Raw genomic sequence first — 16,207 nt, forward strand, 5'->3', positions numbered from 1 at the left:
CTTATGATGGGTCAATAAGCTGTTTACTTTTCTTTGAGAGTGAACAATGGGAAGGCCAAGCCTTTTGTTTACTGATCACTTTCTGAGAGGGGAATAGAACTGGTTCTTAGGTGGTCTGATAACTCCCTGAGTCTGACCATCTCTAAGCCTGTAAGTTTTATGGTCCAAAATAATATTTCCAACATGATCAATGATTCATAAGTCCTTCATGTATTAATTTTGTATCACAGAGGTGGGTTGTTTTGTGATGAATCTCACCATGTGGATTTTGGTCTTTTGGAATTTGTGTGCTAGAAGAATATGGAAGGACTTGTTTCTTGGGACTGCAGAAGTCTCACAGAGTGGCATACAAACTTTTATAGGCTTTGCCTATGAGAGTATGCAAATGCAAAATCTAGTGAGAATTGTAGGCTGAAAAGGTGTATGGATTTTCAAAAGAAAAGGAAAGAGAGCAGATAACTTTATTGGGTCTGAGCTACTTGCATAGGGCTGGCTATGTTCTTCTTCCCAAGCCCTAAGAATATAATCAACATTGAACTTAAAAGTAATGGGCTGGTGTGCTTGGTGGTAGATACAGAACAAAATGATGAAATATTTATGGTTTATCACATTAAACATTTAAACAAGTTTAAAGTCACTAGCCCAGAGATTGGTTTTTAGGTTACTAAAACTGTGATTTTTAAACAGACTACCACCATTAAGCATCAGAGAACAACTTTACTTTGAAACAATGGAAAGGTGCCTAAGGGTACCAGAAAAGGATTAAACAGAATGCAAATCCTGTTTTTTTTTGTTTTTTTTTTTTTTTTGGTTTTTCAAGGTAGGGTCTCACTCTAGCCCAGGCTGACCTGGAATTCACTATGGAGTCTCAGGGTGGCCTCGAACTAACGGTAATCCTCCTACCTCTGCCTCCTGAGTCCTGGGATTAAAGGCGTGCACCACCATGCCCGGTTTAGAACGCAAATCTTTTTGAAAGGATGGGACTTGAAGGATATGACCTGTTCTCCAAGGTCACAATTTATTTGCCCCCCCACCCTTGGAATAACAATTTGGCTGGTCTACAGCATACCTTGTTGATTTTAGAAGCATGAAAAATGTAAGGAAGCAGGACATAAAGTGTACAGAGTTCCAGGAGCCACTGCTGAGGTGTGGCCTGGAAAACAGGGTGATGTCCCTGTATTCAAAACCAAAAAGAACATTGTATGGAGCTGTAAGGATGGACCATTTTTTTCCAGTTGAAGTTCTCTCTAGCCACCGTTTAAGAAAAAAAAGAGTATATATTTGTTTGTTAGAGAGAGAGAGAGAGGCAGACAGACAGAAAATGGGCATGGCAGGACCTCTAGTCACTGCAAATACAGATACATGTGTCACCTTATGGAACTGGCTTTTAGGAGTTCTGGGGAATCAAAACTAGGTCTTTAGGCTTCGCAGACAAGTTCCTTAACCACTAAGCATCTCTCTAGCCCATATTTGCTTTTTTAGTAAAAACCCTAGAAAACTTTAATTATGCAATGTACTTTTTTACATGTTTTGTGAATATATTCTGATTTATTTTATAAGTGTATTTGTTATTTCATACATAAAGTACATATGTACTATATTTGGCAGTCTAGATGAATAGACTGCATGAAGATAAGTTCTATAAAAATAATTTCTACATGTACATTTTATTTATATAATATATTTTCTATAAAAATAATAAACATGGTTATATATGTATATTTTTCTCTTTGAAAAAATACCCGGAGTGAAATAATTATAATACCATTTTATTATTATTAATTTATTTGCCCAATTTACAAAACAGTTGACTTTTCCTGTGAATTATTGCTACAAATTCTTTCACAGAGTAGTGCTGACAGAAGAGCACAGCAGAAAGGCATTAGATGGGCAAATGTATAAATCCTTCAAAGTTATTGCTGAAAGTGAAGAAAGGTGAGTAATTTATTGGGCTCATTCCAAACTTTCAATAAAATATAATGAGTTCAGATCTCATTTCTACAGTTTTTATCAGCTGAGTTTCTTAACAGTTGAATTATCAGGTGTTTCAGCTTGAAAATTGGCAAAATAAAATTTATTTCATACTGCTGTTATTTTGACAAATAATTAAGATAGAGGTTCATAAGTAAGTGTTATAACATAGTTTTTCCTAAGGCCAAAACACAGATTTAGTTAAAGTCATGGAAATTACTACTTTTTAGTTCTTCTATAAATTTATTTATTAAGAATACATTTTTAGGAATAAATCATGTGTTAATAACATCTTTGCCCTCCTCCCTGCCCAATTTTTCTGGAAGTGTTCTTCACTAGGGTTGGTGGTATTCCCCATGGGGATGTGGGTTATGCATTCTAAGAGCAGTAGTCAGTTATTGTGGGGGTGCAATACTTCTGGCTATGATCTCCAAACCTGTGGCTCTTACAATCTTTCTGCCCTCTTTTCCACAAAATTCTCTGAGCCATGGTGGGTACATTTTAAGTCTACTTCAGTGATAAGCTAATAGGAGACTCTAGAATTCTACTTTGATATGTGTTGAGAATCCTCTATATCTGTTTCCCTCACCCTGACACTGATTATCAGGTCCACCATGGAAGCAGTGCTCTTGCTTATCTCCACTTCTCTGGACCTTGGCTGAAATATGAGGGGTAGTTTATCTCCTTAAGTCTCACAACCATCAAAAAAGAAAAATAAAGATTTAGCAACAGATAGTGAAGTCAGCACAGGTTAAATGGGAGGAGGTGTTATTAATAGGGAGAGTTTGATGGATGTAGACCCTCTTTTAGCCAAAGATGAAGGGGAGGTTGACATTACAGAACATAATCTTTGTCTCCATAGGATTGTAACCTGGTTTCCATTTCCAGATATGGGTTCCTTTCCACTGAACAAATCTCTTAGCCAATCAGAACATCATGAGTTACCCATCACAACTATGCACCACCATTGCACTGGTGTGTACATCTTGTTAGGTTGGTTGCTTTTGAGTACCATAGACCCCATGCTTGCTCAAAATATTGTTGGCTATTTTCACCCGTAGCTCATGTAGCACTTTCTAGCACATGAAAGGGTGTCTCAGGACTTGCTCTCTTCTGGATTCCAGCCAAGTCTGTCCATGTTCTGTGTCACCACCATATGGTGGCCTCAGCAATTGGATCTTGCCTTTTACCTCAGGCAGGTACTTAAGTGTTTTACAAAATTCTGGGTTGTTTTGGTGACCTTGTAGGTCTCTCTGGTCAACAGTTTAATATGGGTGGCACCAATTTCTGGTACAGGAGCTACAGGCCATAGCCAAAAAATTTTAAGGTTAGGCTTCATTCTACCCTTTCCATGGCCCTTCTATTCAGACACTTCCCCTCATAGTCTTGTTGAGGGTTGAATCTTTTAGTCTATATTCAAGAAGAAAGGATTCTATGTTACCAATTTTTGGGGGGTAATTTGTATTTATTACTCTTATCTCCCCTCCCCCCAAACCTTTTCTAATGGGCATTAAATTGCCTGTCAGGATGCCAGCAACTAAAAATTATTCAGGTTAGGAGCCACAGATGACTGAGAACATATGACATTTTTTCTTTCTGTGTTTGTGTGAGTTTGCTGAATATGATCTGTTTCAAATCTATTCATTCTCCTACAAATATTATTGCTTTGTATTGCTTTTACTTACTACTATGTAAAGATACTACAACTTTGTTATCCATTCATCCCATGAAGGACACTTGGCTTAATTCCAGATCCTAGCTATTATAAATTGAGCATCTTATGAGCATGGTTTAACAAATATCTCTTTTGTGAATTATGGAGCATTTAGGGTATAACTGAGTATGTTGATAATTCTACATACATCTTTTTAAGAAAGATCCATATTGATTTCAACAGTGGTTTACGTGTTTGCATTCTCACCAACAGTGGATGAGAGGTTTTCTCTTTCCCCACATCTTCACCAACATTTGTTGTTTGATTTTTTTTAATGATTGCCATCCTTACTAGAGTAAGGTTGAATCTCACAGTTGTGAATTTCCCTGATGATTGAGGATACTTAACATTTTTAAAGTGTGTATTACCATTTGTAGTTTTTCCTCTGATAACTCTCTTTTCAGTTCTCCAGTTTTGAGTCGCTTACTTGATTTGAGTACTTTGTAGACTGTAGATATTAGGCCTCTCTCAGTGGTATAGGTAGAGAAAATTTTCATTGATTCTGCAGGTAATCAGTTTTATTTGCTTAGATGATGTTTGTGCAAAAGCTTTTTAGCTTCATGAAATTCCACTGGTTGAGTGATTTTTAAATCCTGTGATGCTGTGGTTTTGTACAGGAAATTTTTCCCACTCCTGTATTGTGGAGTGTTCCTCCTATTTTTTATTCAAGGAGTTAAAAAGTTTTAGGTATTATATTGACATCTTTGATCTATTTGGAGTTGATGTTGGTGTATGATAAGATAAGCATGTCTAGTTTTACTTATCTATATGTGGTTATCCAATTTGTCCAGCACCATTTGTTGAAGATATTATCTTTTCTCCAGTCTATGTTATTGGTACCTTTGTCAAAGATCAAGTTGCTATAGCTACTTGACCTAAGGTCCCAGTCTTCATCTCTACTGCATTGGTCTCTATGTCTGTTTTTATGGCAGTACCATGCTGTTTTGTTACTATGGCTTTGTAGTATAGCTTTAGATTGGGTATGGTATTACTTCCAGAGGTGTTTCTTTGGCTGAGGATATGTTTGGATATCTAAGGACTGCTGCCATTCCATATGGATTAAGAGATTGTTTTTCTTATCTCTGTGCTGAATGATGGGAGAATTTTTATTAGCAGTGTATTAAATCTGTATATGGGTTTTGAGAGAATTGCCATTTCCCAATGATAATTTTACCTATCTAGGAACTTGGGAGGTCTCCAACTTTTCATGTCCGTTTCAATTTCTTTCTCGAATGTTTTTATGTTTTCATTATAGAGGTCTTTACTTTCTTGGTTACTGAGTTACTGTTAGTCCAAAGTATTTGATATTTTTTGTGGCTATTGAAAATATACCAGCCTCATTAATTTTTTTCTCTGCGTATTTGTCCTTTGCATATAAAATCTACTTATTTTTGTGAGTTTATTCTTGTATCCTGCCACTTTACTGAGGGAATTAATCACATTTAGACGTTTTGACATAGAGACTTTCAGGTCATTTATGTATAGGATCATATCACATGCAAATAGGGAAAATTTGATTTCTTCCTATGCAAGTTATATCCCTTTTATTTCTTTCTCCTGTTTCATTGTCTGGGCCAGGATTTCTAGTTCTACAATGGAGAGCAGTGGTGGGAGTGGGCACCCCTGTCTTCTTTCCCTCCTTAGTGGCAACTCCTTTAGTCTTTCCCCATTAAGATTTTTTTTTTGGGGGGGGGGACTTTAGGTGTTTTATAGATAGTCTGTATTGTGTTGAGATATAAACTATCTATACTGACTTCCAGTCAAGATGGCATCCACCTAGTCCCATCTCACCTCACAGAGAAGGAAAGGCAAAAACCTTAAGGTTTGGGTTTTTAAGTTTTTTATTTTTTTTTATTTTTTAGCAGTTTGCTGATTCTAGTAGGCTTCCATTGGGAGGGTGAAGAGGAGTACAACAGAGAATCCACTGATTCCCACACTCTCTGGTAGACTACCAGTCCCCCAATCCCCTCAAGCCATCCTAGTCTCAGTCCCAGCAGGAGGTCACTTCTGCACCAACTGCAGGCCAAGTGGACCAAAGCAAGCAGGCTAGATCCTCTGCCCTAGGCTTTCCAGCCATCTTGCAGAGCTCCACGGATGTGAATACCTTCCCAGTCATAGTTCCCACCTTAGCCTTGCTGACCCCTGGACATGTGATCCCCATCTCAGTCACTGTTCAACCCCTAGCCTTTCTGAGCACTGAGCTTGCAATCGCCAACCCAGCTGCCATTCTCACCCTAGCCTTGCTGACATCCTATGTGCATGATTGCTGTATCCCATACTAGCCCCACCTGGACCATCATCATCCCAGTCTCCATCTAGCCCTAGACTTCTGAGCCCCACATACATGATCACCAGCCCACTGGCCACCATCCTTCCCATACCCAAAGAGGGACTCAGGCCAGCAGGCCACTATCCCTGCCATAGCCTTTCTGACACCTGCAAGTCTGATTGCTAGCCCACTCACCACTGTCCCTTCCCATCACCAAACCGAAACCCAGGCCAGTAGGGCAGTGTCCCCCCCCCCAACATTTTTGAGCTCCACACATGCAATCGCCATCCCACTCACAGCTGCGCCCACCCACCACCGAACAGAGACCCAGGCTAGTGTCTCTGCCCTAGCCTTTCGGAATTCCACAGTCAATTGCTGTTGCACTCACTGACCCCCTCCACACACCCACTCCTGGACAGCTGGATAGCATACCACACCATAGGCTTTCTGAACCATTGTAATGAGAAGACCATAGCAAAAAAGGAAGAGCAAGAAAAATCAGATGCAGGCGCCCCACTCCCGGCCAAGATGTCTGACATGGAGGATGATTTCATGTGCGATGATGAGGAGGATTTCGACTTGGAATACTCTGAAGACAATAACTCTGAACCAAATGTGGATTTGGAAAATCAGTACTATAATTCCAAAGCATTAAAAAAAGATGACCCAAAAGCAGCACTGAGCAGCTTCCAAAGGTTTTGGAACTAGAAGATGGATTTACTGCAGAAATTTTATGAAACAACTTTGGAAGCTTTGAAAGATGCTAAGAATGATAGACTGTGGTTTAAGACAAACACAAAGCTTGGAAAATTATATTTAGAACAAGAAGAGTAGGGAAGCTCCAAAAAATTTTACACCAATTACATCAGTCCTGCCTGACTGATGAGAAGGTGACCTGAAAAAAGGTACACAGTTGTTAGAGATATATGCTTTGGAGATTCAAATGTACATGGCACAGAAAAATAACAAAAAACTAAAAGCACTCTGTGAACAGTCCCTTCACATCAAGTCTGCCATCCCTCATCCACTGATCATGGGAGCCATCAGAGAATGAGGTGGTAAGATGCACTTGAGAGAAGGTGAATTCAAAAAGGCGCACACTGATTTTTTTGGAGCCTTCAAGAATTATGATGAATCAGGAAGCCCAGATGAACTACTTGCTTAAAATATTTGGTCTTAGCAAATATGCTAATGAAGTCTGGAATAAATCCATTTGACTCACAGGAGGCCAAGCTATACAAAAATGATCTAGAAATTCTAGCAATGACGAATTTAGTAAGTGCCTATGAGAATAATGACATCACTGAATTTGACAAGATTCTAAAAGCAAACCACAGCAACATCATGGATGATCCATTCATAAAAGAAAACATCGAAGAGCTTTTATGAAACAACAGAATGTAAGTGATTATAAAATTAATTAAGCCTTACACAAGAATACATATTCCTTTTATTTCTAAGGAGTTAAACATAGATGTAGCTGATGTGGAAAGCTTGCTGGTGCAGTACATATTGGATAACACTATTCATGGCCAAATTGATCAAGTGAACCAGCTCCTTGAACTGGATCATCAGAAGAGGGGCGGCTCATGATATACTGCACTAGGCAAATAGACCAACCAACTAAACTCTCTCAACCAGGCTGTGGTCAGTAAACTGGCTTAACGGAGAACAAGCTTTTACAGATCTACTTAAGGCAACAGTGCAGAGGTGTAATCCTTAAAGAACTGGGAATGGCAAAACTACTGTCGGTTGATATGTCCTGAAAATTAATGGAGTTATGGCAGAAATGCTTTTGATCAACTGATTTGTGTTTTGCTGCTGCATTTATCCCAAGAAAAATAGCTTTAATCTCCAGAAGAAAACCAAAACAACCACCGGATTTATGCTGTATTGACATCTTGCCCTAAACATACAACATCATAGTAATTTGTCATGGGCAACATGACAAGAGAGAAGATTTTTGTCATGATTTAAAATACACTGACATGTTACTGTTGGCTAAATTTAAACATGTTTTACCTGCAGAAATTCTCTCACAAATAACCTGCAATAACTTGAAATGCATACCCTTTTGAACTCTTTCTTTTCTCATGTATAAATGAAAATGTTTGCTGCATTTTGCAAAATGTCAATTCTCCAAAAATGTGTCCGTCTATTTCTGTGCCTGCAGTGTAGTAAAGGTTTAGATGAAACCCCGTAATTAACAGTGGCATACTGTCACTTAGGTTTCAAGCAGCAAAATAAACAGTGCAGCTCAGAAATTAGAGTTTGCTTCCTGATATGTTTTTATCACATTTGGGGTTGTTGTTTTGTTTTGTAGTACCTTAGGCTTTCAGATTAAAAAGCCTGGAGGCAAATCAGTTGCTTAGTTGCTTTCAAGTTTTTAAGATTAGTCTTTTTGGATGAAGTACGGAAAACTACTTTCTAACAAGCTCTTGTATAGTACTAATTTAACAGTGATACTTTAAAGGAATACAGTATTTTTTTTTCTTAAGAATGATATTCCTTTTAAACAGAGTAAATTTTAACTCTCAGAATGTCACTTTAAACCAATATGCCAGAACTTAGACAGCTAAATGAATGTTACCCTGCATAGTAATCATGCTGGGATGTTATTCTTTAATACCAGCAATCAACAGTTGCCCAAAACTTCTTGGGTTTCCACTCAAAGTTAATTTAAATCACATATTATTAACTTTATGATTGTTGGTTGTTTTAAAAAAAATTATTGAAAAACTGGCCTTTTGTTGTTCTTATTTGGCACCAAATGACAGTTTCCAAAAAGTAAATCTATCTTTAAATGATGTGGAAAGTATGCACCTGCCATTGGAAAGGAAGATATTAAGTTAGCCCTATTTGCAGGCAACATGATTCTATACATAAGTGACTGGAGAACCTCAATCTCAAAACGCTTAAAAGTGGTTAACTCCTGCAGTAAAGTAGCAGCATACAAAACCAATGCACAAAAATCAACAGTTTTCTATATGGAAAACACAAAGATAGAGAGAAAGAAATAAGTAACATTTTCCCATTTTCAATAGCATAAAAAAGTACTTTGAAATAACATTAACCAAAGGGGTGAAAGAACTTTACAATGAAAACATAAAAACACTCAAGAAAGAAATTGAGGAGGACTTGAGAAAATGGGAAGACCTCCCATATTCCTGAATGGGCAGAATTAACATTGTGAAAATGGCAATCTTACCAAAAGCAACACATAGATTTAATGCAATACCAATAAAAATCCCAACATCTTACTTCACAGAGATAGAAAAAATGTTCTCAAAATTCATATGGGATGGTAGAAGGCCTTGGATATGCAAGCATATACTGAGCAAAAGAAACACCACTGGAGGCATCACTATACCTGACCTAAAGCTATACTACAAAGCCACAGTAATAAAAACAACATAGTACTGGAATAAAAATATGATTATAGACCAATAGAACACAATTGAGGACCCAGACATTGGGTAAAGTAACTACAGATATTTGACAAAGTCCCTATCGTTGTAGACTGGAAAAAAGACAGTATCTTCAACAACTTGTGCTGGACTAACTGGATAACCATATGTAGGAAAATGAAACTCAATCCACCCATTTCACCATGCACAAAAATCAAGTACAAATGGATCAAAGATCTCAATATAAGACCAGAAGCTCTTCTACTAATAGAAGAAAAAATAGGAGGAAGTCTCCATGATATAGGAATGAGAAAAGACTTTGTGAACAAAATCTTAGTAGCCCAGGAATTTTAAAATATCACTCAACCATTGGGACCTCAAGACACTAAAAAGCTTCTTTACATACAAACATATTATATGCAGAGTCAATAAATTACCCACAGAATGGGAGGAACTTTTTGCCAGATACACTTCAGATGGAGGCCTAATTTGTAGAATCTACAAAAAACTGAAAAACATAAACAATAAAAAAGTAAATAACCCACTTACAAAATGAGGCAGAGAACTGCACTGGGAGATCTCAGAGGAATAATTACAAATGGCAAACACACACTTAAGAAAATGTTCAATGTTAATTGTGCCTATCCAGGACCATGGGAGGTATTTCCATTTTCTTACGTGCTCCTCAATTTCATTTTTGAGTGTTTTTTTTTTTTGTTTTGTTTTGTTTTGTTTTGTTTTGTTTTGTTTTGTTTTTCGAGGGAGGGTCTCACTCTAGCCCAGGCTGACCTGGAATTCACCATGGAGTCTCAGGGTGGCCTTGAACTCATGGTGATCCTCCCACCTCTGCCTCCCGAGTGCTGGAATTAAAGGCGTGTGCTACCACGCCAGGCTATTTTTGAGTGTTTTTATGTTTTCATTGTATAGATTGTTCACTTCCTTGGTTAGTGTTATTCCCAGGTATTTTTTGTTGTTGTTGTTGGTATTGAAAATGGGATGTCACTTATTTCTTTCTCTGTATCTTCATCATTTGCATATAGAACAGCTACTGATTTTGTGCATTGGTTTTGTACCATGCTACTTTTCTGAAGGAGTTTATCACCTTTAAGAGTTTGGGAATAGAGGCTCTCAGGTTTCTTACATATAAAATCATGCGATCTGTGAATAACGCTAACATAACTTCTTTCTTTCCAAATTGTATCTACTTTATTTCTTTCTCCTGCCTTATTGCTTGAGCTAGTACTTCCAGTAGTATGTTGAAGAGCAGAGATGACAGTGGACACCTCTGTATTGTTCCTGGTCTCAACAGAAATTCCTCCAGTCTCTCTCCATTAAGTATTATTTGGGCCATAGGAGCTTTATATATAGCCTTTATTGTGTTACAATATAAACCTACCATGCCAATTCTCTCCAATGTTTTGATCATGAAGTGATGTTGTGTTTTGCAAAGGCCTTTTCTACATCTATCAAAATGATCATGTGTTTTTTGCATTTTGCCTTGTTTATGTGGTGTATTACATTGACAGATTACCATATGTTGAACCACCCCTGCATTCCTTGGATGTATCCCACTTGATCATGGTTGATAATACTTTTTTTTGTTGGGGGGGAGTGACAGACAGAGAGAGAAAGAGGCATATATATAGAGAGAGAATGGGCACCTCCAGCCACTGCAAATGAACTCCAGACGTGTGTGCCCCTTTTTGAATCTGGCTAAAGTGGGTCCTGGAGAATCAAGCCTCGAACCAGGGTCCTTAGGTTTCACAGGCAAGTGCTTAACCGCTAAGCCATTTCTCCAGCCCTGGGTAATGCTTTTGATGTGTTGTTGGATTTGGTTTGTGAGGATTTTGTTCAGGATCTTCGTGTCTAAATTCATCAGGGAAATAGGCCTGTAGTCTTCTTTTCTTGTGGCATCTCTGCCTGGTTTTTGTATTAGGGTGATAGTAGTTTCATGGAAGGCGTTGGGGAGCTTTCCCTGTTCTCCAGTTGTGTGGCACAGTTTGAGAAAGATTTGTTTCAGTTCTTCCATGAAGATAAGCTGATAAGCTATCTGGTTCTGAAGTCTTGTATTTGGGGAGGTTTTTTATGACCTTTTCAATTTTGATGGGTGTGATACGTTTGTTTAGGAGATTAATATATTTTGGTAGATGGTGTGTGTCTAGGAATTTATCTATTTTCTCCATACTTCCCAATTTGGTAGAGTAGAGGTTTTTGAAGTAAGACCTGATGGTTCTCCCAATTTCACTTATGTCTGCTGTGATCTCCCCTTTTTCATTTCTAATTTTGTTAATTTGGAGCGCCTCTTTTTTTTTTTTTTTTTTTTGCTTGATCAATTGGCCTTGGGTTTGTCAATCTTATTATTTTTTTCAAAGAACCAATTCTTTGTTTCATCAAATTTCTTAATTGTTTTCTTAGTTTCCAATTCATTAATTTCTCTGATCTTAATTATTTCTTTCCATCTGGACCATTTTTGGTTTGATTTTTCTTGCTTCTCCAGTGCCTTTAGTTGGATGGTTAGGTTATTGATTTGGGATTTCTTTGTCTTTCTTTTATTTTCTTTTTCTTTTTCTTTTTCTTTTTCTTTTTTTTTTTTTTTTTTTTTTTTTTTTTTTTTTGGCTTTTCGAGGTAGGGTCTCACTCTGGCTCAGGCTGACCTGGAATTTACTATGCAGTCTCAGGGTGGCCTCGAACTCTCGGTGATCCTCCTACCTCTGCCTCCTGAGTGCTGGGATTAAAGGCATGCGCCACCATGCCTGGCTCTCTTTGTCTTTCTTATAAAGGCATTTAGTGTGTGAATTTTCCCTTGAAGACTACCTTCATTGTGTCCCATAAGTTTTGGTATGATGTGTTCTCACTGTCGTTCATTTCTAGAAATTTCTCCATTTCATTTTTTATTTTGTCGACTACCTATTTATTGTTTAAAAGTGTGCTGTTCAGTTATCAGGAGTCAACGGGATTTTTGGTGGGTGTTTTGTTGTTAATTTCTAACAATATAGTATTGTGATCTGATATCATGCAGGGGATTATGTCAATCTTCCTAAATATATAAAGGAAGGGTTTGTGACCCAGTATACTATCTATAAAGAACTCAAAAGCCTAAACAATAAAAAGTCAAACAACCCACTCACAAAATGGTACAAGGAACTGGACAGGAGGGAAGAAATACAAATGGCAAACACACATGTAAGGAAATGTTCATCATCCCTAATCATCAGGGAAATGCAAATTTAAACTACTTTGAGATTCCACCTTACCACAGTAAGGATAGCAAATATCAAAAAACCAAATGCAGACAAATAGTGGTGAGGATGTGGAGAAACAGAACCCTCATCCACTGTTGGTGGGAATGTAAGATGATATAACCACTTTGGAAAGCAATATGGAGACTTATAAAAAAATGACTATAGTGTTACCAACAGACCCACTTATTCCCTTATTGAGCATGTACCTTAAAAGCTCCTTGCTTCAGCTCAGAAAGACTTCCTCAACCATGTTTACAGCTGCTCAATTCATAACAGCTAAGACCTAGAATCAACCCAGATGTCCATCATTAGACAAATGAATAACTAAGATGTGGTATATCTATAAGATGAAATTCTACACAGCAGTAAGGAAAAATGACACAATAAGATTTGCAGAAAAATGGTTGAGACTGGAACAGGAATTCTCAGTGAATTTACTGAATCACAGGAAGATAATTGCTGCATTGTCTAATTCATCTACAGATCCAACCTGAATCTACCCAAGTTGCTGACATACCTACCAAGAACCTCAAGGACCAGACAACAGGTAAGGTGGTGGGGAGGGGAGGGTAAGCAAGGGGGTGGGGACACAAAACTGGACCCAAAAGGCAATAGTACCATAAAACTCCTCATCCTAAAAGGCAGACCAGATGGTTGAACACCAGGTTCACAAGGCCCTGGAGAGGATACAATAAAAACTGACCATTATCTCCTGTTTCTGCCTTCTCTCTCTCTCTCTCTCTCTCTCTTCTCTCATATTCTCTCATCTCTCTATCTATTTTATATCACTTATCCTTTTCTTCCTTCTCTTCTTGGGTGCTGAGCTGTAAATCCCTATACCAACAGGTGGTTATCATTCACAATGAGCTTTTGGTCACAGAGACCTACAAGGTCTCCCAAAGAAGACAGATTTATGTCAGAGCTCTTGATGACCCACCATAGATACACTGCTGGTATGTATCATGGAGTGACATGGCTGGAAGCCAGAAGAGAGTCAGTCCCCAGACAGTTAGAATGTCTGGTGCTGGCAGGTGCTACATGAGCAACTAGGGGATACTTCCCAATATCTGCCCAAGAAATGCATGGTCTGACCTACTTAGCAGTAAACAACCTGTCGTGTTGCTCATATAAGTGCAATAGTGGCACATAGCCATAGTTGGAAAACAACTGCTCTAGATTTGGCAAACTAATATGTTCAATGAAAGGGAACTCATAACTAGAGCTGGGAAACAAGCCAGAACAATATCCAAAAATAAACCTTCTCTCCACTAAACTACCTTTAAAAACCAATAATTATCACATTTACTTGGTGCTAACTTTACTCTCTGTTGGAGAATCTGCTTTTCTTTTTCATATAGATGCAGATCCAAAGGAGAGAACCACCACATCATACCTCAAAAGGGCCCCAGCTGAAACTAAGAATAATTGGGGAAACATGCAAGAATGCTGTTTCCTTGGCAAATCAAGAACCAGCACAATGGTGAAGGAGATAGACACAGAGAACAATAAACCCCTACAAAACCAGATATCCAGAGATACAGAGGTTCCCAAGATCTTAACATAGAAGCAGACTTAATATGAAGCTAACATGGCTCAGGAAAAGTTGCAGAAGATGGGGTGGAAAGAATGTCAGAGCCACACGATGGGTCATGACACACTAAGACATTTCCTCCTTCCCAAAACTATAGGCTAATCCCAGAATGCACAAGCCATATAGCCCAACAAGGAGGGTCCCTGTGGAGGGAGGAGGACAGGGAGGAGGCTAACAATGGTACTAACTTGACTATATTCCCTGACTACAAAAATTAAAAGAAGAAAATGTTCAAAATCCCTAATCATAAGGGAAATACAAATTAAAACAACTATGAGATTCCTACCTTACCCCAGTAAGGATAGCAACCATTAAAAAAATCTAATGACAAAAAATGCTGGTGAGGTTGTGGAGGACTAGAAATCCTCATTCACTGTTGGTGGGGATGTGCGCAGGTACAATCACTATGGAAAATAATACAAAGACTCCTAAAAATGATGACTACGGAAGTACCAACAGACTCAGTTATTCCCTTACTGGGAATTTACCCTAAAAGCTCAAAACCTCACCTCAGTGATATTTGCTCAACCATGTTCATAGCTGCCCAATTCACAATAGCTAAGAGCTGTAATCAACCCAGATGACCATCATTAGATGAATGGATAACTAAGATGTGGTATATCTACGTGAGGTAATTATACACTGTATTAAGGAAAAATGACATGACAAAATTTGAAGAAAAATTGTCAATCTTGGAAAAGGTCATTCTCAGTGAACTCTCCCAATCACAAAATGATAATAGTTGCATGTTCTCACTTATCTGTGGCTCCTAACCTGAATCTGCCTGAGATGCTGACATACCTAATCAATGTCTCAAGGACTGGATAATGTGGATGTTGGGGCAGGAGGGAAGGGTTCAGGGGGACACAAAACAGGACCCAAATGGAAATGGTCCTATAAAATCCTACATCCTGAAAGATGTAATAAAAATTTGAACCTTCATCAGGTGCTTAGAGAGAACATCTGAATTACAGGGGCTTGCAGAGGGTATGATACAGACTATCCTTAATCTCCTCCAGCAGCAGAAAAGATGGTAATGTCTAAGGAACCTGTGGTCTAAGCTACTCAGCAGAAATCAACCTGATGTGATGCTCACACAAGTGCAATAGTGGCACACAGCCATGGTGGGTTACCAGCTGCTCTTGATTTGGCTAAAATATCCTCTTAGTGGAGCAGAACCCATACCTGGACTGGGGAAACAAGTCAGAACCATACCTGAAAATGAGCCTGCTCTTCAATATCAAGCTCCCATTAATAATGGGCTACAAGAAGGCCTACACTTATTAAAGTCTCTCTAAAATAATAATGGATATCCATGTATCTTGCACTGACCTCACTCTGTGTTTGAAAATTTGCTTCTCTTTGTCAGATGGATGTAGAACCTGAGGAAAGAATCAGCCCATGACACCTCAGGAGGGCATTAGCTGAAACTATAGAGTTAGTGGGGAAATGAGCAAGTGCTTCTTTCTTGGAGAACCTGGTATCAGCACAAGTGTAAAGGAGATAAACACAGAGAAGACTCAACTCCTACCAAATCAGATATCCAGAGACACAGAGATTCCCAAGACCTAGTCACTGAAGTAAACCTAAAATGAACCCATCATGGCTCAGGGAAATTCATTGAAGAGGGGGCAGAATGATTTTTATAGCCATAAGTTGTGTCATTATGTAAAGAGATATTGCCTCTCCCCATAACTGATGGCCATTCCTAGAATGCAAGACCCATAATCCTCAGGAGGGATGACAGGGAGAAGGCTAATAATGGTACCATCATGGCTGTATACACACTATATACATAACTAATAAAAATATGTCCATACCTTTTATCTCCAGAATTTTGACCATGAAGTGATGTTGTATTTGGTCAAAGGCCTTCTTTGAATATATTGAAATGATTACCTGTTTCTTTTTTAAAAGTTTATTTGTGTGCTATAGCTATATAATGCTGATTGATTGCCATATATTGAACCTTATATCCTTATATCTCTGGGAGGAATTATGCTTTATCAAGGT

The 16,207-nt window shown here is 38.3% G+C and overlaps 1 protein-coding gene and 1 pseudogene across 1 annotated transcript in view; both read left to right on the forward strand.

Moving 5' to 3' along the window:
- Nucleotides 1–6,662, forward strand: part of LOC101611973 (disintegrin and metalloproteinase domain-containing protein 29) — a 177,377-nt gene extending 170,715 nt beyond the window's left edge. Inside the window, exons 5-6 of the mRNA XM_004657072.2 lie at nucleotides 1,849–1,935; nucleotides 6,374–6,662. Coding sequence (XP_004657129.2) covers nucleotides 1,849–1,935; nucleotides 6,374–6,662 — 376 coding nt within the window. The remainder of the gene's footprint in view (nucleotides 1–1,848; nucleotides 1,936–6,373) is intronic.
- Nucleotides 6,663–6,665: 3 nt separating this feature from the next.
- Nucleotides 6,666–7,620, forward strand: LOC101609658 (annotated as a pseudogene).
- Nucleotides 7,621–16,207: the final 8,587 nt, after the last annotated feature.

Source organism: Jaculus jaculus, chromosome 1 (genome assembly GCF_020740685.1).
Source record: "Jaculus jaculus isolate mJacJac1 chromosome 1, mJacJac1.mat.Y.cur, whole genome shotgun sequence".
NCBI classification, from domain to species: Eukaryota; Metazoa; Chordata; class Mammalia; order Rodentia; family Dipodidae; genus Jaculus; species Jaculus jaculus.